At 37.6% G+C, this 22,014-nt stretch overlaps 1 protein-coding gene and 1 non-coding gene across 3 annotated transcripts in view; both read right to left on the reverse strand.

The window, feature by feature from the left end:
* Positions 1 to 610: 610 nt before the first annotated feature.
* Positions 611 to 717, reverse strand: LOC121978879. The gene has a single exon (XR_006111211.1). It is a non-coding gene; the product is annotated as a small nucleolar RNA R71 (small nucleolar RNA).
* A 14,905-nt stretch (positions 718 to 15,622) lies between these two features.
* LOC121974954 (E3 ubiquitin-protein ligase UPL1-like) overlaps positions 15,623 to 22,014 on the reverse strand; it is a 28,928-nt gene continuing 22,536 nt past the window's right edge. For both annotated transcript variants that reach the window (XM_042526253.1, XM_042526252.1), the window contains exons 6-16: positions 21,534 to 21,732; positions 21,170 to 21,453; positions 20,800 to 21,089; positions 19,086 to 20,163; positions 18,852 to 18,998; positions 18,695 to 18,775; positions 17,963 to 18,188; positions 17,753 to 17,892; positions 17,283 to 17,389; positions 16,962 to 17,114; positions 15,623 to 16,047 (exon numbers count right to left, since the gene is read on the reverse strand). In XM_042526253.1, coding sequence (XP_042382187.1) covers positions 17,012 to 17,114; positions 17,283 to 17,389; positions 17,753 to 17,892; positions 17,963 to 18,188; positions 18,695 to 18,775; positions 18,852 to 18,998; positions 19,086 to 20,163; positions 20,800 to 21,089; positions 21,170 to 21,453; positions 21,534 to 21,732 — 2,655 coding nt within the window. In that variant the 3' untranslated portion in view covers positions 15,623 to 16,047; positions 16,962 to 17,011. The remainder of the gene's footprint in view (positions 16,048 to 16,961; positions 17,115 to 17,282; positions 17,390 to 17,752; positions 17,893 to 17,962; positions 18,189 to 18,694; positions 18,776 to 18,851; positions 18,999 to 19,085; positions 20,164 to 20,799; positions 21,090 to 21,169; positions 21,454 to 21,533; positions 21,733 to 22,014) is intronic.

The raw sequence follows: 22,014 nt of genomic DNA on the forward strand, positions 1-22,014 counted from the left end.
TATTACTTTTTCTATAATTTTCCTTGTTGTAATTCAAATTCTGCATTTTATATTTCCAGCATTTCAGTTTAGTTTGTCTTTCAAGTAAAGAGAAAATTTTGAAACTTGTGATCTTGTTCTTTGTATGCGAAGATCTAACCTTGCAGGTGATTTGTTACCTTTTAATCCTGAAATTAATAGAACCTTTCATAAAAGAAAAATCTCGCAAAGACATCTAGAAGAATAAGAACACTCAAATATGGCAAACAAACCACTGAAAGATTATACAGCACCGTATGCAAGAGGACTTTGTTCTAGTATCACAAGGTCATCTGTTGAAGCCAATAATTTTGAAATCAATCCTACGATAATCACTATGGTTCAACATAATCAGTTTGGAGGTGGACCACACGAAGATCCTAATCAACATCTTGAAGTTTTCTATGAAATCTGTGGTACAATGAAAATGAATGGTGTTCCAGTAGAAGCAGTGTGATTATTATTGTTTGGATTTTCTTTGAGAGACAGAGCCAAACAGTGGCTAAATTCTTTGCCTGCAAATAGTATATCCACTTGGGAACAATGTGAGCAACAATTTATGGACAAATTCTATCCTCCAAGTAAAACTTCTCATATGAGAAATTTGATATCAAGCTTCAGACAGTCGGACTCTGAATCATTATTTGAAGCATGGAATAGATACAACAATATGCTCAGACAATGCCTACATCATGGACTGGAAAAATGGCTGGTTCTACATACGTTTTATAACGGCATCAACTATCATACAAAGGTGTCTCTAGATTCTGCAACCAGAGGGGCACTTATGAACAAAAGCTTAGATGAAGTCAAGAACATTATTGAAAGTGTAACACAAAACCATCATCAATGGGCAACAGAAAGGAGTGGAGGCTATTTATATGCAAACCCAATTAAAGCATCAGGAAAATTTGATGTAAATGCAATTACTTTGATGTATGCAAAACTGGATGCTCTTACTAAAAAGCTAGAAAATATGGGAACAAATTCTAGAACGATCAACGCCATAGTGTGTGTTTGTGAAACATGTGGAAGCACAGATCATGCTCAAGATTCATGCCCATTCGGAGCCATCTCTACACAAATTAATCAACTTGAGCAGTGTGATGCTATCATGAGTTACAATCAGAAACAGAACAATCCATACTCCAACACATACAACCCTAGTTGGAAGAATCATCCAAACTTCTCTTATCGTAATAATCAAGAACAAGGACCATTCACGAGGGCTAGACCAAGCTACCAGCCTAGGCAACAAAACTTTCAACAACAATCTTCTCAAGGCTATCAATTTTCTAAATTAGAGAAAATGCTTGAAGAAGTCATTTCTAGTTAAAATGAATTGAAGCAAGACATCAAGCTGTTAAATCAGAGAATGGATAATTCAGAGAAACACCAGAAAATGTAAGATAGCCAAATTACCCAGATAGCTTCTTCATCTTCAAGAGCATTAGGATAATTTCCTGGAAAACTTGATGTCAATCCAATGAAACATTGCAACAGAATTGAGCTTAGGAGCGGACGGACCTTGGGAGATCCTCAAGTGACTGCTCCAAAAGGTATGAAAATTCAAAAAGAACTCTCTCCTCCAACACTTGAACAAGTTCATATTCAAGATGATGAGGAAAATACCGAGAAGGTTGAAGAGAATCTTCCACTTACCCTCAAAGCCCAGCAATCCCTTTTCCTTAAAGATTAGTCATGTTGAAGAAGGATGAAGAATTTGGTAGATTTCTTGATAAGGTTAAAGATATTTGTGTTCAGGTCGCTCTCATTGATGTCATTCAACAAATGTCGAAGTTTGCCAAATTCCTGAAGGATATTATGTCCAACAAAAGAAGAAAAGGAGAGATCGAGACCGTAGCTCTAACTGAAGAATGTAGCGCTTTATTTGAAAAGAATACTTCCCCGAAGCTCCAAGATCCAGAAAGCTTTTATATTCCTTGTATTATAGGATCTGAATTTATAGAAAAAGCTTTTTGTGATTTGGGGGCAAGTGTTAGCCTCATTCCATACTCAATTTGTAATAAGCTAGGTCTCAAAAACTATAAACTTACTACTATGGCATTACAATTAGCTAATCATACTTGCATGTACCCTATGGGTATAGCTGAGATGTGGCAATAGAAGTGGGTGGGAGCATTATTCCCACAGATTTTGTTGTGGTTGACATGGAAGAAGACGCAAAGATTCCAATAATACTGGGAAGACCTTTTCTTGCAACAGCTGGAGCTATAATCAACGTGAAAAATCATAAACTTTCATTGGTAATTGGTAAGGAAAGGTTGGAGTATGATTTATCTAATTCTTGTAACCATGTCTTTTCTTTCTTAATAAGCATTTGCAGCAGAGTGAATGCTTACAAATTGGAGGATTGGGACTTCCATCCTCATGAGAGGCTGCCGAATGAGGACATGATCCGGTAAGTGTTGGTAGAAGGCCCCCAATAAACAATGAGAAGTACATCTACCCTCCGAGGGCAAGAATGAGGGAAGAAGAAGCACACTCAACCCTAGGAGGGAAATCTGTGTCTCCTTAGGTATAGTCGTGAAAATGGAGATGGGGTCAAGCTAATGACCTTAAACAAACACTTCTTGGGAGGCAACCCAAGGGTTCTTTTAGTTAGATTCAATTTTAGCTTTATTTTTCATTAGTTAATGTTTTTTTAAAATTATTGTCATTTTTGCTTTCAGGTTGTACATTGCTTCCATGAGCTAGCCATGATTATTTCATGGGCATGGAGGCATTGGAGAAGACAAAAAGGAGGAAATTCAGCAATATTGGACCTAACAGAGCTTGGTCGTATATCATACACGGCCGTGTGACACTTACAGAGGGAGAGAAGTAGCTGGCCGTGTGAACTCACCTGAGAAGAAGAGGGACAAAGCTGTGTGATTCCACATGGCCATGTGAAAATTCCAAAGAAGAAGAAGAAAGAGGTCGTGTGAGGCCAACCGAGAAGAAAATGAACTCGATCGTGTGACACACACAGGCCGTGTGAACCTAGCAGAGAAGGAGACACCACCACCCATGTCATTTAGCACGGTCGTGTGGTTCTGACTGAGAGGAGGACTTCTTGGGTCGTGTAGATCTACACGACCGTGTGGAGTATCTTGACCTGGCCATGTCTATAAGACACGGTCGTGCTAAAGTTGTGTCGGCCACACCCTCAAGCCGAAGTTCTTCTCCAACCCTTTCTAATCTTCAACCTTTCTTCTTAACCTCTCAGATCTAGATCTCTTACTCATTTTTCTCTATAAATCACATCTGGATCTAGATCTAAACAGTAATTCTCCTCTCTTACCTTCAAGATTTACAATCTCCTTCCCTAAGATCTTACTTCTTAAGATCTATTTTCTCAAGATCTCGCCTCTCCAATTAAACAACACTTTTCCCCTCTCTGAACTCGACATCATGTCTAACCTTTTGAAGAAACTTAGAAAAGGAAGTGGTGGATCAAGCCGAGAAAAGAAACCAATAAAGGAAAAGGGCAAGGAGAAAGTCGTAGAAGGCAAAGGCAAACAGAGGGCGCTTTTAGAAATAATGATCATAAAGCTAGATTTGATATTCTTGTAACAAGAAGGATTGTGTGTACACGATACATGGACCTAACTATTTTTAATGTCTTAGGAATTAGAGATAATATAGATTGGATGATTAGTTCTCTGGATTGGGATGATATTATGTATACACATCTTCCTACATATCCTCGATTTGTACTTGAATTCTTGAGCCCATTAGATGTCCGCTATTCAAATGGAGATGATTATATTGGTAAAATTACCTTTAGATTAATGAATCAAAAATTTTAATGGGCATTTAATGACTTCAACAGTTGTTTTGGTTTGTCTACTGGTGACTCTCGCAGGCTTGACCCTAGATTTAATTGGAATAATTTTTGGAATTCAATCATCGGATTGGATCAACCTTATGAGCCTTCTAGAGCTAAAGCTTCCCATATGCAAAACCTCATCTTTAAATACTTACACCGAGTCATGAATAAAACTATTTTTGGTATAGGGTAAAGCGATGAAGTCATTAGGAAAGTGGAACTTTATGCTCTTTGGGCTATGTTACATAAGGTTGACTTTGATTCTAGTTTCCATTTTTTGCAAAACCTAATGAGAACCGGGAAGGCATCCTCGGGATTGATTATCTTTGGCGGTTTGATCACCCAAATAGCTATAAATTTGGGTTGTGATTTAGATGAGATAGAAATCATTCATGGCAATGGCATGATCGATATCGATGCATGTCTTGCCATGAAGATGATTTATCGGGATGAAAATGACTTTGCCTTTCCTAGGAAGGATGGTTTTCCATTACCCCTTCCTTGTCCCGAGCGAACCTTTGTTCGCAACCCCTCTAATTGGGTGATCACTGATTTAAATCCTGAGAATGTCCCTTCCTTGTCTGGAGACACGGAGCCCCACCTTGAGCCCTCATCATTTGGACACCAGCAACCGTCCGGACATCCAAAACCTGCTAAGCACTCTTTTACCTATGGTACGGGTCACTCCAGATTTGATTTTTCTAACTTTCGCACCTCTGTAGATTCGCTTCACGAGAAGCAAGAGGCCCAACGAGTAATGTTGGAGGGTTACTTCACTTTGTCAGATGACCAGTATAGAGAGCTACGAGATCATTTTCAGTTCACGAGGAACTTTCAAGATCAAGTGGCTAAGTTTGTCCAGGATTATGATACAGACCAAGCTAGAATGAGAGACTTCATAGAGGGCATGAGCGTTACACGTCAACAAGTTGACGCCCTCTACGAATATCATAGGATCCTAAGCGAGACTCCTAACTTTCCTAGTTTCCCTGTTGGCCGACCGCGTATACCTCCATTTCCCCGTCCTCCTCCACCACTACCACCATATTGATTTTATCGGGAGGATGAAAAGTTTAAGTCAAGGGGGGGGTTTGTAACCTGAAATTTCTACAGTTTCTTTTACATTTTCAGTTGTTCTACATTTTATTTTGCTTTGCATGCATTCAGTTTTTGCTTATGTCTTACACTTTTCTTTGCTTTATTTGCTATATTTGGTTTTGACTGTCACTTGATTGTCTTTTGAAACATTATGGCATACTGAGAACATCATTCCTCACTACTGCTGACTTGTTTACAAGCAAAATTGTTTGTACGTTTATATCTTGATTCATGATGTTGTAGATATAATGCTAGTATGTTTAGTGTACCTCTTTTCTCTATCTTAAGTAGCATGATATGAGCTAAGTATTATACGGAAACAAATTTGAGTTTTGGCTTAACCTTAAGGATTCTATTATCACTTTACTTGAGATTGAATAGTTGATATCATTGGAATAGTCATGATTCATCCTATTTGTTTAGTACTTAGTTCCTATGGTGATTTCTCAAACTATATCTTGGTTACTAGATGATGCTTGAGTCATGTAAAGTTATTTGGAAAAATTAAAATATCTCAACATTTGCACTTATATGCATTTATGTTCAAGTGTTGCATCTTGCAATCACTAAAAAATAATAAAAAATATTAAAAAAAATAAAGAATGAATAAGGGATATAAAAAAATAGTTGTCGTGAGTGGAAACTAACAAGTTACCCCTTGGAGACCGAGTTAATTTACTAGGGAAATGACTTCTATGTTTCTCTTGATATCGAGCATGCCTTTGAGACCTTGGGTGGATTGAGGAATATGAACCAAATGTGCGACAGGTAAGTGTCTATCACCGAGAATATTAGGAACTCAATTGGATAACGACTTAACTAGAATAAAGATTGAAACTTGAAGAGTTTGGGTCACTTGTTGCACTGTGCACAAGAAACTTATATTTAGGTCATACTTGAGTTATTTCTACGATCATGCTCATCAATGAAACTTGTAGATAGAGTTAGGAAAGTGCACTATGGATTATGATACATTATAGAGCACATGAGTTTAGATTACGGTATTTTACTTAAGGACAAGCAAAGGTTTAAGTCTGGAGGTGTGATGTGCGTAGATTATATACACTTAGCATGTTTTGATGCACATTCACATATTTTATGCATGCTTTGTCTATGCACTTTCATACTCTATCTTACTTTTAGTATAATTACTCTTCTTTGTTCGGAGATCTTCTCTTATGTATTTTTTGTTTACAGGAGTCAAATTTGGAGAGGAAATGATGTTCGTGATTGATCCGAGCAACATGCGAAGGAAAACAGCACTGGCCATGTGAGCCACACGGCCATGCCAAAGAAGACAGGAGGAAAATGACTTTGGTCGTGTGGTGCAGACAACCCGTGTAGCTTCACTAGAGGAGGAGCATGACATGGCCGTATGAATCCACACGGTCATGTCACCCAGCACCGTGACCAGAACATGGTCGTGTAGATCTACACGGCCCAAGTAACACTTCCACATGGGCGTGCAACATTTCCAAAGAGAAGGCAAGTCCAGGCCATGTGTGCCACATGGCCGTGCAAGATTTCCAAAAGCCAAGATTGGCTAGGCTGTGTGAGCTACACGGTCGTGTAAGCCATCCAGAGACAAAGAAGTACACGGCCGTGTGACCTTAGTCAAGAGCAAAACGTTTGAGGTCGTGTGAAGGCTACACGACCGTGGCATGGGCCGTGTGGTGCCCGTACCCTGCTCTATATAAGGGGGGTCTTCCTCTTTCAAAAGGGAGGAAGACTCTCCCTTTGGGGTTGTTCTTCACCTTCTCCAGCCTTGATCCAGCATTCCAAAGCCATTTCCATCTCCGTTTTAACTCTAGAAGCTAAGGATTAATGGTTCTGAAGATCACTCATTGTCTCTAGATAAGCATTTCTATTCTCTTCTCTCGATTGGGATTGGAATGTTTGTGATCTCTTCATCTTCAGATCTCTATCTTTGTATTATGGAGTAGATTCATTATTCTATGACTAAGGGAGTATTTATGGTATGATTTGATGTAAGAATCTCATGGATATACTATTTTCCTATCTAGATGATATTGGTGGGTTTTGTATCTATTTGATCTTATGTGGAATCTTGTGTTTGGACCTAATTATCATGTTTGATTGAATGTTTGTGATGCTTGTGGATCTCATAAAGGGATTCCCTAGATTGTATGACCGAGGGGCGTCAATGACAGGCTGCCTCGCTAACGGACGTCTAGGGGGTTACCTTGAGAGGTGAAGCTAGTCTCTACAAGGAGGTGGGATAGTTGAATACGCTTAGTTCCTACACCTTTATGTGGATCGAATGGTGATGTGTTTCTGTGTTGTATGACCGAGGGACATTAGTGACAAACTGTCCCGCTAACGGATTATAATTGTATGTGATATCTGTGTGCAGTATTATAATTATATGATGCTGAAATTGTTTGAGTTATGATTTTATATTTGTGTGGTGTTGATTATGTGGTTAACATCACATCTTAACCATAGCACGTGGTGTGCGCTGCAATGTTCTTAACTACACCGCGCACTGCGTGCTGCAAATGCTCTTAATTGTAGCACGTGGTGTGCATTGTATATGCTCTTATCCATAGTGCACTATGTGTGTTGCAAATGCTCTTAACCGTAGTGTGCACTGTCAATGTGCAGCATGTGATGCACACTATGAATAGAATAATTGTACGTTGTGAAAAGTCAAATTTGTTGTAGTGTTTGATCTTCTTCATTTGATGTGCACATTTGTTATAGTTTCATATCATTTAATTGAAGCATTTATTGATTGTCTAACTACATATTCGTACTACCTTAAATGTGTCTTTTAGAGGTTTTTCTTAATAAGTGCAACCCTGACTTCCTTTTTAATATTTTAAATTCTTATTATGTTCACCTCCTATTATATTATCATTTATATTTATTATTGCTAACCGAATTTTTTTTATTTTCCTCTTCCTCGTTTGATATGCACATTTGTCATAATTTTGCATTATCTAATTGGAGCATTTATTACTTGTCTAAGTACATGTTCATATCGCCTTAAACATGTTTTTCAAAATTTCTACTCGATAGGTACAACCCATACTCTCTTTTTAATATTTTCATATTTTGATCATATATGTTAGTCATAACTTAACATTCAGCTTCATATAATATACAAGGTTTATACTTTAACTATTGAACATGACCCTTTATTTTATCCCCCTGGTCAATTTATGACTTGAAGAAAGAACTATTGGACTTTGAGCTCAATATATTTGGGACACTAGACGAGAGGCCAAATTCACAAATATCTACTATATCATTTAGAGTTATCGATCGCTAACCTAGTACTTTCGATCGACTTGAATGTAGATGGAACCCCAAGCACATACATTATAAATGCTCTAGTTAGTAATATTTGGCGGGCAATCTATTTGAACAAATTAAGTGAAGGCGATTACTTGGCTCATTCTTCATGACAAACTAAACACTCGAGACGAGGTTTGATAATAGTTTTATGTAGGCTTACAAGGGTGTAAGCGTTGATATTAAAATTTCTTATAATATTAAATAAACTAGAGGTTTGATTTAGTCAAACTAAATATTCAATGGACTGAATACAAATGTTCAAAATAATTAGAATTATTTACTATTAAATTACTATCTATTAACCCTCCCCTCTAGCATATCCAATCATCAAATAAACTTTGCTATTCAATAGGACACACATTCAAGGTACTAAAGATTGGATAGCACCTTCTTTTGTAGGTTTTGAAAGATAGGATGACTGAAACAACTATAGATTTGAAGCCGAAAAGAGTCAACCACTAGAGCAAATGAATTTTATATTATGATCAATTGATATTCTCATTCGAGACTCTTAGCTTGCTCGGTATCATGTACTCTTTTAGTCTATTAATCCTAAATCGAAATAGAGTTAGAAATAAAGGTTAATGAGAGATTTTCTCAAGACTAGATAAAGGAGGATATTACACGCATATGATCGAGACCTCTTAAATCTAGAACCTGAACTCGGTGATGTGGATTATGCCAACGATAGTATCACACCTCCACAAACTAAAGATTATGTGTTACAAGTTTGTCCCTTATGAAACAATTGATACCTAACAAAAACATCAATCATAAGTCCATAACGAATCTATTATTTAAGAATTTGCTACCAAGAATATCATCTCAAATGAGATATCAAATGGGAAGAAGAAAAAAAATACCGACATCGACAAACCAAAGTGTGATATGCAAAAGAAAAGAACAACATCTCAAATCGCTAGAAGAGAATGATGTCGCTTCCAAGTGTCCAATTTATTCTCTAGGAACAAGCAAATTAAGAGATGATTGGACATTGTTCTTCAACCAGCTTGCTAAAGATAAGGAAATGTAGCAAAACAATTCCTTTCAAGTTGGTTTTGGAAGGCCGGTCGAACACGGCTAAAGCTTATGAATTTTATGTTTAATAATCTGTACGAGATTTTGAGAAATTAGTTGAATTTAAATACATAAAATTAAATTTAACTTATCTGTCAAAATGACCTCAGCTAATAATCTCAAACTATCAGTAGGGGCTAGTTTTTGCCAAGTGTTGAGTGCAGACTACACAATAGCCGAGCGAGCAGAGCGGTTGAATGGGCAAATCGGCCGAGTGGGCAAAGCGACCGAGCAAACAGAGCGGTGAGGCCATGAGGCAGAGTAGCCAAGTGGCAGAGCTAACAGAGCTACCAAACGGACAGGTTGGCCGAGCAAGCACAGGGGCTGCATGGGTAGATCGGGCGAGCAAGCAGAGTGACCGAGCAAACACAACTACCGAGCAGGCCATGAGGCAGAGCAGCCAAGTGGCATAGCTGGCAAAGCTACCGAGCGAGTAGAGCGGTCGAGTAACAAATCAGACCAGTGATCGACCAATCAAAGCAGTCGACCGGGTAGAACGGTTGAGCAAGCAAATCGAGCCGTGAGGCAGAGTAACCCAATGGCAACGTGGCCGAGTAAACAAATCGACTGAGTGGTAGGTCGGCTGAGTCGCAAAGGGGCTAACCGAGCAGAGTAGCCTTACAATAGAAAGCAGGGAAACCTAAAGACATAGCAGCCCAAGTTGGTAGAGTAGCCGAGTGGGCAAAACGGCTGAGCAGACGAAGCGGTAGAGCAAACGAAGTGGACCGAAGTCTGCGAAGGACGCAGTTTCCTTGAAACAGATTTACCCCATCTCCGGTTATGCTTTGAGGTTTTCTCAAGTCGTCTGTTCTCAGGATACAACGGTTAACAGCGATTCCCACCAAGCACTGATTGTCACGGCGAACTGAGAGATATCCGACTACTATCATGAGTACTGCCGAGAAAGAGATGCACGACAGAGAAGGAGGGGAACATAGATGGAGAACTTCTGCTTTTCTTCTTGTGTGTGTCTTGCTCAAGACCATGGTCTCTCTTTATATAACAAATCATCTCTCACTTGCATTGAACGCCGAGTAATAGTCATTCAATACCCAGGGATTAATGATAGTTGTTAGCCATCAATGGTCGACCATTACTATTCAGGAGGTTACGAAACCGGTTAATACTTCTGTTACCTTCCTGAGCAACAAACAAAAAGAATCCATGTAATAAAATGTTAGTCATCACGTATAGGTAGGGATGTAATCGAGCCGAACTCTTGAATGTTTGAGTTTGGCTCGTTTATAATCGAGTCGAGCTTGAGGTCGAGCTTTATTTAACGAATATATTCATGACTCACGAGCTTATTCAAGTTTTTATCGAGTCTAAACAAGTTTAATAAATATAAATTATAAATTTTAATATTCATTAAAAATTAAATTATATATTTAGATAAAATTATAATATTTTTATTAAAATTTATAATTTTATTCTAATAAATAAAATAATATATTTGTCTATATTTTTCATAAAAAGAATGTAAAATGTATATTTATGAGCTTAACGAGCATGTAAGAGAGAACCTCTCTCTATGCTTTTGTTCATATTTTTAATATATAATGAATCAATATAAATCAACCAATATTCCTTGAAACCTTTAATATAAGACTAAGGTGTCGCTTGGTTTGCGGAAGGGAATGGGAATAGGAATGGGATTCATTGAAGTAAAGAATGGGAATGGAGAGTTTTGAATCCGTGGGACCCACCATTCCCATTCCACCCATTTTACTTGTTAATGGCCCAATCCCATATTTGGGGGGTTGAATCCGTGGGATCCACCATCAATACCTCAAACCAAACATTAAGGGGGCGTTTGGTTAAATGATGGGAATGACTATAGGTATAGGTTTGATAGTAGGATGGAATGAGAATAGGAATGGAAATGAAATCCATCAAGTTATATGGGTTTGGTTGATTCTCATAAATCTAGTAATCATTCCCAAAATGACATTCCCAAACCCACAATCCAAACACTATTTTTTACTATCATTTCATTCCCTCATTCCCAAACTCATCAACCAAACACCTCCTAACTTTCAATCTTATTCCCCACTTCCATTCTCTCCAACCAAACACTACCTAAAGTGTGTGTGTATATATATATATGGCTAAGGGCGAGAAGTAGACTTCTTACACTTGATCGTATTAAATTCCATGACACCACCGAGCTATGCGAATTATACAACGATGAGCTCATGTGAGGGATTGGATGGGCATCACTCGACAAATGAAGACCTCGAGGAGGCGAAGAAGATTTCTTTTGCTTGCACGGTATATCAACAATGCCTTTCTCGTTAAAAAAAAAAAAAAAAAAAAAAAAAAGACTCGAGTCTTTGTATTATTGTATAGGTTCTACCCACGAATACAATTTACATTTATCAATATATATATATATATAAAAGGAGACGATTTGACACCACTTAGGTTTGTGTCTAGCCTCCAAAGGGAACAAATTAATGGCACCATGAGCACAAGATCCCTCCCCCTCCATACCTATTGTTTCAATTGAAAGATTGTCCCTAGATATTTATCAAAACCAGAGGACAATTAAATGCATCTCACTTCAATTGTGGCATGGCCTCTGTGAATCTAATGAGCTAATTTTATTGGCAAAGAAGGCATCAAGCTGGCAGTAGAATGAGATGTAGTTGGTCAACAAAGAAAGCAGAGGACTGCATGTAGTTCAGCTGGAATATTAACTTGTGATGGTATCTCCACCACCCTTTACCCTCCCATCACCTCAGCCCAACTCCACCGTTGGCTCGAAATTAAGCCCTCCACCTCCCCCCTATAAATAACCTTCATCAGCATGTCCACCCTCCTTGAGTAAGTAAGTTCATAGCCCCCTACACACAACCTAAAGGAGGAGGAATGGGAGGAAACCAATCGACTTCGTGCTTTTGCTTCAAGTGCGTCGAGGATGAAGAAGAACGGGAGCCGAGGTACTCCTCGTCGAGCAAGGTGAGGCCTAGCGATGAGGACCGAGGGCACTATTGGGTCGGGGAGCCGGACGTGGACAAGAAGGCCACCGCCTTCATAGCCAAGTTCCATGAGGCTCGCTTCATGGACCTCGAGACGCAAACCGCGGGGGTTTGAGTTTGTTTGAATGGTTTGTTTCATGATTCATGGTTAATATGATTAGCATGCCCTCTACATCTACATGGAAGGGAATGGCATTGTAATTTGTTATGTGAAATCGTGTTAGTGTTGCACTAATTAAATATATTTCTCTAGTTTGTTTCAATGTCGCTTCCAAGTACTCGATAATTGGAATGTCGCTTTCTTCGATCTCCTTTATGATTTTACATATTCCTCCATTTAATTAGTATCCACAAGGTTATATCATTAGTGCCTTAATCTAGTTAGCGACCATTAATTACTTCAATCGATACTAATCCAAGAATGAATAGAGAGCTAAAATAGGTTCTATCTCCCATTAGGTGTGGTGTGTGGCAAATACTAATCTAAGAACTCACAAAGCATCTCTTTTATACTTGTATTGAGTTTAGGGTGTGTGCACAATTGGAACAATATGCATAAGCCGATCCGATTGGAGAATAAGAAGGGAAAAAAACACTTAAAGTGGATGGGCTCAAAGCGAAATTGCATCGCCCATATGTTTCGATTCATATAGCACATCAATCAAGCTCCAACTTTGAACTCTATATGCTCAATTAATTTGAAAGACAAATGCTAGCTTGTACGACCTTCCGCATAACTTAAGAAGCACCATGTTAGCATTTTTTTTCTCTTCCAAGATGTGTAATATAAGCGTAACATATGTAAGTGCATTAGATGTTGAGCTAGGGATGCAAACCATCCTACACACGAGAACACAAGTCGGAGGGTATCAGAGTCTTTTCCAATGAGGTCGCTTTGTTGTTCGCTAGAGTACCATGAAGCAAAAGTTTTTAAAAAAAAATAGTGAGAATTTATAAGAGAGCTAGAGAGACATGATCACATATTTGATATTTGTAGGGGTTAAGGAGTCTAGTTCCTAAAATCTTCTTAACCTCTACCATATGACCGCAAGGGATCATGGATTATGGAGATGTTGATATTACGTAGTTAATGTGGACCATATCCGTTTATGGCTTATAATTGTAGGGGTTATAAGCAAAATAAGGAGCTTGGAAACTCGATCTCAATATAGAGAGCTCGGGGAGCTTGGAGGGGATAACATAGTAAAGGGGAACTAAATTAAGGTTATCCTTAATGACTTTTTGTGTTAGGCAACCCATTAACCTCTTGGGAGAGGTCAGTAGACCTGCGACATGCTGACCTACTCATCTTTTAAAAGATATTGGCTCTACAATTCAAGATCTTTATATGCGCAAGTAAAAGTGCTAGAATGACTGGAGCAGAATCGACATCACGTGGCATTTTGCGTAAACTACACAACTTAAACTCACTGCAGATTTTCTATTGGAATCTAGCAAGTTCTTATTTCACACAATACTAAGAATGCTGCTTCCAACACTCACCATTACACCTAAAACTAGCCTGTCTTCTTCAATGGGATGTGTGGTATCACAAAGAATGTGGACAAGGTGTGGAGAGATGTTAAAGCTTTTAAAAAAAAAAACTATATATGAATCAAGATAAGCATGCATATCATTCATTGTCCTACGGAATCAAGACATGATGCTCTTTGATTCATGGGTTGCTGTTGAAGTCAACCTGCAATAACAATGTTATATTCCATTGCATGATTGCGTTGAGTAGGTGAGAATATTGAGCCTAGAGAAGAAATCTTGGGTTATCATGAACAGACAAGCAAATCTAGGTTCCACTGCTAAACGCCCACTGCCCCTTTTATGTCTGTCTTCTTTGCATGATGGTGTGGAGGATTAAGACACTTGGATGAGTGAAAGATACTGGGAATAACACAAATAAATAAATACATATAACATTTCAAAAATATAATGAATAAAAATTACTGATATTTAATAGGCTTGTAGTATTTATAATTTTCTTAAAATAGATTTGTCCCCCTCTCTTGTGGTGTTTAAAGGTTCACAAGAAAGAAAGAATTGAATTCATCTGCACTGCAGAGGTGAGCTTGTATTTATACCATCAGTTCACCTCTAGCCATATAACCACAATTAATGGGCAAGTCATGTAACGGCAGTTAGTGATCACTCACTGTTTATAACCATGATTAGTGCTATAATGATTGAACCAATTCAATCTCAAGCATGACAAAGTTCATTTCCATCATGTGGATAGTTTTTTTTAACTTTTACCATGTTGATGCAGCATCCATGGTAGCAAAAAGTGATTATACTTACCCAGACGCTCTTCACAATCCGCCCCCAGATTATATGCAAGGAGATAAATTACAAAGTCAACTTATAACCGACCGCCAAGTTAATTAGATAATACAACATCCATGAGTCACTGACCAGATTCATCATTTACATTTGTAGCATGTGTAGTTCAGATTAATAACAAAAAAGCTGAAATCGATCAAGATGCCAATCTATATACATGCAAGTAACAACTAACTCTTCAAGAAGAGAGTAAAGAACCGCGTTACTAAAGATGAGAGCAACTCAATTTGGATTTGCATGACAATGATTAGGTATAATGTGTGGTGGAATGTTTATAAATTCCTTTGAGCTACAAATTTCTTCATTATAGCAGTCAAATGCAATCTAATAAACCTTTGTGATTAGTACAAGATAAATTTTGATGAAGTTGTAGTCTCCAAAGCTTAGCCTTTTAACCATCTAAAAGAAGAATAATTAAGAAAAAAATTATGATGAAACATTCTTTTAATATATTTTTTCAATAATAGGGAAAATGGCTCCACGGTTCTTTTTCCTCACAATTTAAGTAAGGCGATCTTTAATCGTTGTAAAAGAGACCCTTTTTATAACTTCTTGTTGCATACTCAGATACAATTCTATTCAATAATTTAATTATTCGTCTGTTCTTTTCCTGTTAAACTGGTCTGTCCTTGTTCTGTTTTTCCATAGGTGCATAACATCAAGTGACCCTTCAGTGTAAGCTCGAAAATTACATGGGATCGTACTAAATATAGACAACCAGAACCTTACGGATGAAACACAGAAAATTCATTGATCTTTCGATCTATGATACTTACCAAGTTTACCAGCCATAGGAAGAGGGAAGCAAAAGGGCAGAATCAACTGTCACAGGACTTGCCACTGTCATTTTTGTTTTGCTGAGACTCATTTTTCAGCTCCAGAAATTCTACTTGCAACATGGATCATTGTTCTCAATGTTTCTATGTCATGATGCCCCTTTACCTTTAAGGAACTGAAGGCATAGATTTGATCATCTCTATGAAAGCAAATCGTAGTCCAATATTTACATGCGAAGTAACAGAAATTTCAAAAGGCGGGTAGAAAGAGCCAGTATACAATCAACAGGCAAAATTGTAGAGGCAAATTGATTACCAGATTGCAGCTGCTACTTACATTTGAAAAGGCACACTTCAAGAGAGCCTAATATATGTTAACAATAGGCAAACAAGATGGAAGGTGCTTTCGATTGTTAACAGATAGATGCATCAGGCAACGTGGAAGATGCCATTCCATGTCAAGCTCCAATAGCATGATCCAGACTGCAGGCTGTTTCAATTTACTGGGATCTTATGGCGTCTGATTGAGCATTTTCCCAGTGTTCAGCCCCGCTGCTCCAAAATATAGCCCAGGGAACTCTGCCTTTGGAATCTGTATCAATCGTCAGAGTATTTCGTGGTTCAGTCATTGTAAGATAGATCAGACACAAAGGTTATATACACTTAATACAGCAACCTTTGGTAGTTAAAAAAATAGTTTGCTCACTGGTTAAAGAAAATAGTTAAAAGTAAAAAGATTTCATGAGCATTAACTTAAGATTCGAAATGCCAGAAGTTAAAAGATATGCACTGAAAGGATAATAAGAGATTTAGTTTAATTCTTTAGGGATTATAATAAGAGATTTAGTTTAATTCTTTAGGGATTATACCTATTTCACTGTGAATCTAATCCTGTGACACCCTACTTTAGCTCCGATGAGTGAGTGTGAGATAATAAAGGGGATTTATAAACATAGATAGATGAGTTAGTATTGTATTGAATCTAGGCATTTGGGCTAATGGTGATGAGTTACTATTAAATTGAAGCATTTTGGGCTAATGGTGACATGACATGTTAATGAGTCAATTCTCTCAACTAAGAATGGTTTGGTGTTGGAATTGATAGAGTCACCACCAGACTTTACATGCTGTTTGATTAAGAATGATCCTAGCTTATGCATCATACTTCTGGGCATTGACAGGGACTTAAGTGGAAATTGTGATATGGTGACTTGTTGCCAATGAAATGTTTTTCAAGTCAGGGTGAGAGATTATCAAGTAGAACTTTTAAGCCAATGGTTGAGTCTGAGTAGTGAGTCAATACTCCCACCTAGGCAGGTCGAGAGAAATCCTCCTCACTCAAAGAGGCATTTGATGGGTCAAAATCAGCAATTGGTAAAATAAATGATAAAATAGACATGCTATAAAATTGAAAGACCAGTTAGTTAATTTTTGGTAGAAAATAAGCTAGTTAACCTAAAAATTAAGGCTAACAATATATTTGAGAGATCAAAGAAAGCAACTGACCTGTACATGGCAGAGAGAAAATAGTCATATGTTATCAACTGCCACAAGGTCTAACCAAAACCAAAGCCTTCACTAGCTTCATGGATAGCAAGCAGCAACCTTTCTTCTAATTGTTCCCTGGAAGAGTATTCTGGTAGATCTAGTTGGTTAAAACTGCACATTGATTGAAAGTTATTAATGTTTGGTTAAGATTCAAGTAAAGAGAAACATGAAAGCATCATATGCAATAAAATATAATTGAATGGAGGGAATGGAAAACACCAAGATGTAGAACATAATTATACCCCTGAAAGAATTTTACAATTGGTGGCAAGGCATTACCAGGTATGTGCAGAGGGCAGCCTTTCAGGAGCACCATATGCCTTGTGAATCTGAAACTGCTGGGGACCAGATATACCCTGTAATGCTTTAAACCCCTCCAGGGGAACCTGAATTACATCCAAAAGATTATAAATCCTGTCAACCAAACTTTACTATTCAACTCACCAGGCGTGCAAGGCCTTAATTGCTTGTTAGGAACAAAATGTTACTATACTATTGTGCAAGTGCACTGAAAATCAACAAGAAGAGATACATTTGTCTGCTAAATCTTTTTTTATTATGCTGTATTTATTCAACAGTGCTGCATAATCATGCACCATTCATTTTCAACTTCTATATGATGTTTTGTTTTTAAGTGTAATTAGGTTTTCTCTTTGCCTGTGTTAGTAACTAGTTATGTGTCAGTAGTATCTCCTGTCAAAAGATCAAGAAAAGTCAAGTAAAAAAACAATAAAACTGTCATAATATACCTTTGATGTTCCAGTAACAAATTGTAGTAATCTCGCCATATCCTCCTTGTTAAATGATTTAACAACTTCCCAGAACCACTGAATTACAGTAGAAGCAGCTGAATATCCAGTATACTCTGTGTTGGCTTGAAGATCATCAACTGCATGATGCAAGATGAATTAAATGAAGTACAATACTCTGACTTTTAATTAAACAAGAAACAAACTTACGGTCAATCTCTGGAAGTCCACTTAGAAGAAGTTCAAGTTCCTTGTCATTGAATATTGAAATAAGTTCCTTAGGCACTAATTCATTGAAGCCTTCTAGAAAAGAATTGATTTGAGGACGAATAGCTGTGGTCAAAATGTGTTCAGCCACAAGATCCACATATTCATGCTTTGTCTCCTCAGTTACTCTGATATTCCTCCCTCCGGGAATAAGCTCATAGTCAGTGACCTTCAACAAAAGTAGTTACCAGAAAAAGTAAAAGTTTAGTCAATTAGGCATATGTATATTTATACATTATTTAATTTCCTTTTCTTCCATAGCTGAGGCCAGTAATATCTGAGTGTGGATTCAGTTACCCTAGTTGCGCAGATACTGAAGAAGAAATTTGACTATTAATATACATTTAAAAGGACTTAAGTTTGTATCCCTCCATCCTCCTGTTAATGTCCACTTTTGGCCGCAGTTTGGAGAGAATTACCAATAAAAGCTAATCAAAACCAGATTTTAAGAGAAAATGCCTTTGATGCTTTGAGCTTTTTTCCCCCTTCTTTTGTTTTCTATTGCTTTATGATTCCTTCCATCATTGCCAGTGCAATGGGTTAAAGAATTTATATTCATCTGTATGTATTATAAACTTAACCCAAACCATATTTTATCAAAAATTAGGAAAACAAGGATTCGCCATGCAATCTCAAGAATGTACCAAAACTGGAATTTAATACTCAATCTGTTACCTGATTCTTCTCATAAAGGATGTGTTTTTCTTCATCAGCATCCTTGCTAAATGTTAAATCTGGAATGTCACTGACATCATTCTGTCCAAAACAGTAAGAAATGCAGCTTATAGATAAAGATTAGCAAATGGAAAAGAGAGAAGTACAAAATGCATACCTCTAGCATCCATTTTAAGTTCTTATAATAGTCAGGATCCACAGCTTCTATGTCATGATAAGTCACTTTTACACCAAGAATGTGCTTGTAAAAGGACCGGGTGAAGTACACATCTAACAGTTGACCATCGAACAATGCTTTAGCGACCTGCATAGACACAAAAGAGGAATGATACAGAAGCTTTAAAATGCCAACAAAAAGTTCAAAAGTTAAGCAAGGGGCTAAAGGCAATACCAATCGACCAACAAATTTGAAATAAGAAAGATGTTCTGTTTGGTATACTGAATTAGAGTTGGGCTGGAAAGTTGAATTATTGCCAACTGTAGTAAAAAGTAAAGCTCCTTTATCAAAAATGACCCTTGAAAGCAACTGATACCATTCCCTAGTCAAACCACCAGCATCAATTCCTTCCTCGCCTTGAAATTGCACTGTTAAACGCCCCTTCAAATCCTGACTGGAGCGCAAACGTAACTGATTATAAGAATCCTCTAAAATATAGGCTCGACGAATACTTATCCTCAAAGGAGCAGCAAAGTGCTGATCATGTTGTTGTCGGATGTGAGAGCGAAAGTATGCCCTTTTGTTATCAAAATCAATAAGTCTTGGAACTTTTAACATCAGTGAAAGTGACTTTTCAAGTAAACTCGGGTTCTGTCTAATAAAGACATTTAGAAGACGACGATGTTTTTCCACAACCTTAGCAAATGTCATGGTACTTGGTGCAGTAGGTGATAATGAACTCCCATAAGACTCTTTGACTTCTTGTGCAGTCACATTGTTATCTGGCTGACCAATAATCTGATTACTTTGAAGTTTTTCACACAAGAGGAAAAAAGCTTCTATATATGGCAATAGACTCTGTGCAGCAGGAGGAAGAGGTGCTGTAGGAGCGAAAGGGCCACCAATTTCTCCTACATCATGTAAAGATGACAAGAAGGATGCTATCTGTCCTATCTGTATTTCTGTTGCACTTATGCAATCACTCAGTGCATGCCATAGTGGATCAAGTACTGAATTAAGATTCCACAGTATGGATTGTTCCTCCTCAACATTTCCGTCTTTACTTGAATCAATTGAAGCAAGTTTACTGAGTACTTGTAACACACGCAAGATTGAGGCTCCGGCCACTGAAACACTACCATGTTCCAGAACATTTGAATTCCTCATAGTTGAGAGCTCAGCAATAGCAGAAGAACTCAAGCAATGAACTAAATCAGCCAACTCATTTGCAAAAAAATTACGGTGCGGAGTAGCAACTGATGCCAATTTCTTCACCACCTCAGCAGTAAGTGAATATACTTTTTCTGAAAGTCTGGTTCATATAAATAATTCTTAATCAGATAATTGTTCATAAAAATAATAGAAGAGACTAGTAATGCAAAAAAAAAAAAGTAGTAAAGATATTGAAGAAAATTTAATAAGTATTGGTGCAGTGTAGGTGGAAATTGAAAATAAATCAGATAATGCAGAATACAATAACACAATGGATCTCAAGGTTCAAAATCTCAAGCTGTAAGCCGTATGGGAGTTTTCGTCTTCGATACTGTTTCAGTATGTTCAGATACATTGTATGAGTTGAAAGTCGAAAGAGGAAGGAGATGAAGTAGAGGAAGTGGTATCGAGTTTCGGTAATTTACTGGAACATGTTTCAACCGTTTTATCTGGCATGATACAGTATTTCAAACAATGATTGATCTATCATCTAAAAGTTCCTTGTGTGATGCAAAAAGAAGAAATCATGTGAATAAGAATACAAGTGTATCTAGACAGTAAAACCAATCAAACTACAGCCCTTAGAAAAAAACTTGCAGGAACTTGAACAGAGTTGCTATGGTTTTTGGTAAAAAGGATGGAAAAGGCAACAGATTTCTCAGGCAATGACTTGGTCCTTATGCATTAGACATTTATGTCCCAAATAAGTAAAACAGGTATACAAGAAGATAATCACCCTTCATGTGCAAGAATGCGACACAAATTGCACAAGTCAGATTTTGGAAGCTGCAAGAAAATTTCGTGTCGATTAAAAGTATTTTTTAAACTTGAAGATGGCACATCATCACTTGACTTTTGGTTCTTCTCCAAACTAGGCCTTTGTTTGGAACTCAAATTTTCACTTATGTCATCAGTAGTTCTAGATGCCAACTGGGTTTTAGAAAATCCCACACCTTGTCCGAAGCATGGTTCACAATCAATTTCTGAGACAGCATTGCTTACCACTACTTGGAGCAAGCACATGACCTGAAACAAAAATTAATGAGCAATACGTTCAGGTACAGTTTCAATGGAAATTTGATACTCTAACTTAAGCTTGTATGTACCTGCTCAAGATGTGCATTGCTGCGCAAAAATAAAGGTCTGTCCAAAAGCTTCAGAAGTAATATTAAAGGTACAAACCCACTGGCTGAAGTTCGCATATCAAGGGGAGCGTTTGTTTCAAGAGTCTTCTCTTTACCTTTCTCCCATTGAATTGATGAATACACAATTGAAGCAGATCCAACAGTTGAAGGATCAAAGTAGAAAAGTGTGCTTGCAAAATGCACATGATTTTTAGCCAGATATGTCAGAATTTCAAGAAGCCGGCGTGACACTAAAGGGGGAAGACCTTACGTGAAAAAGGAAGACGATACTTAATAAAGAACGCAAAAGCAACAGTAGAGAGCAATGTAAATCAGAAGACAGTACCATCAATGTGTTGTGGTTGACCATAAACGACATCCCACCGACATCCATAAAGCCGTTGGGAAGCTGAACAAATTGATTGTGCAGACCCTTCAACTTCAAGCCTTATCATATCAATTAGCAGGCCAACCAGAATACTGCAGGTGACACCATGCGCACATAGGTTCAGCAGTAGTCTTTGAAGAAGGCCTTTGCTGAGGGGCTGACACGTAGTAAAAAAATTAACATAATCAGTTACATATAAATGTATCTAAAATTTAGCCAAATAAGCAAGTAGCAATTAGCTTTGTCAAAACTACTACCAACTTACTATTGAAATTTTAGCCACTGCTATTATTTCTTTTCTTTTTCTTTCAAAAAAAAAAGAAAATTTATTCTAGAGATGACTCATTTTCCCAAATATACCTCCTAACTCAGTAATCAAAACAAGGAAAACATTGAAAATGGAAAGCCACAACATTTCCATTGATCCAGCAGATCTCAA

This window comes from Zingiber officinale, chromosome 4B, assembly GCF_018446385.1.
Source record: "Zingiber officinale cultivar Zhangliang chromosome 4B, Zo_v1.1, whole genome shotgun sequence".
NCBI classification, from domain to species: Eukaryota; Viridiplantae; Streptophyta; class Magnoliopsida; order Zingiberales; family Zingiberaceae; genus Zingiber; species Zingiber officinale.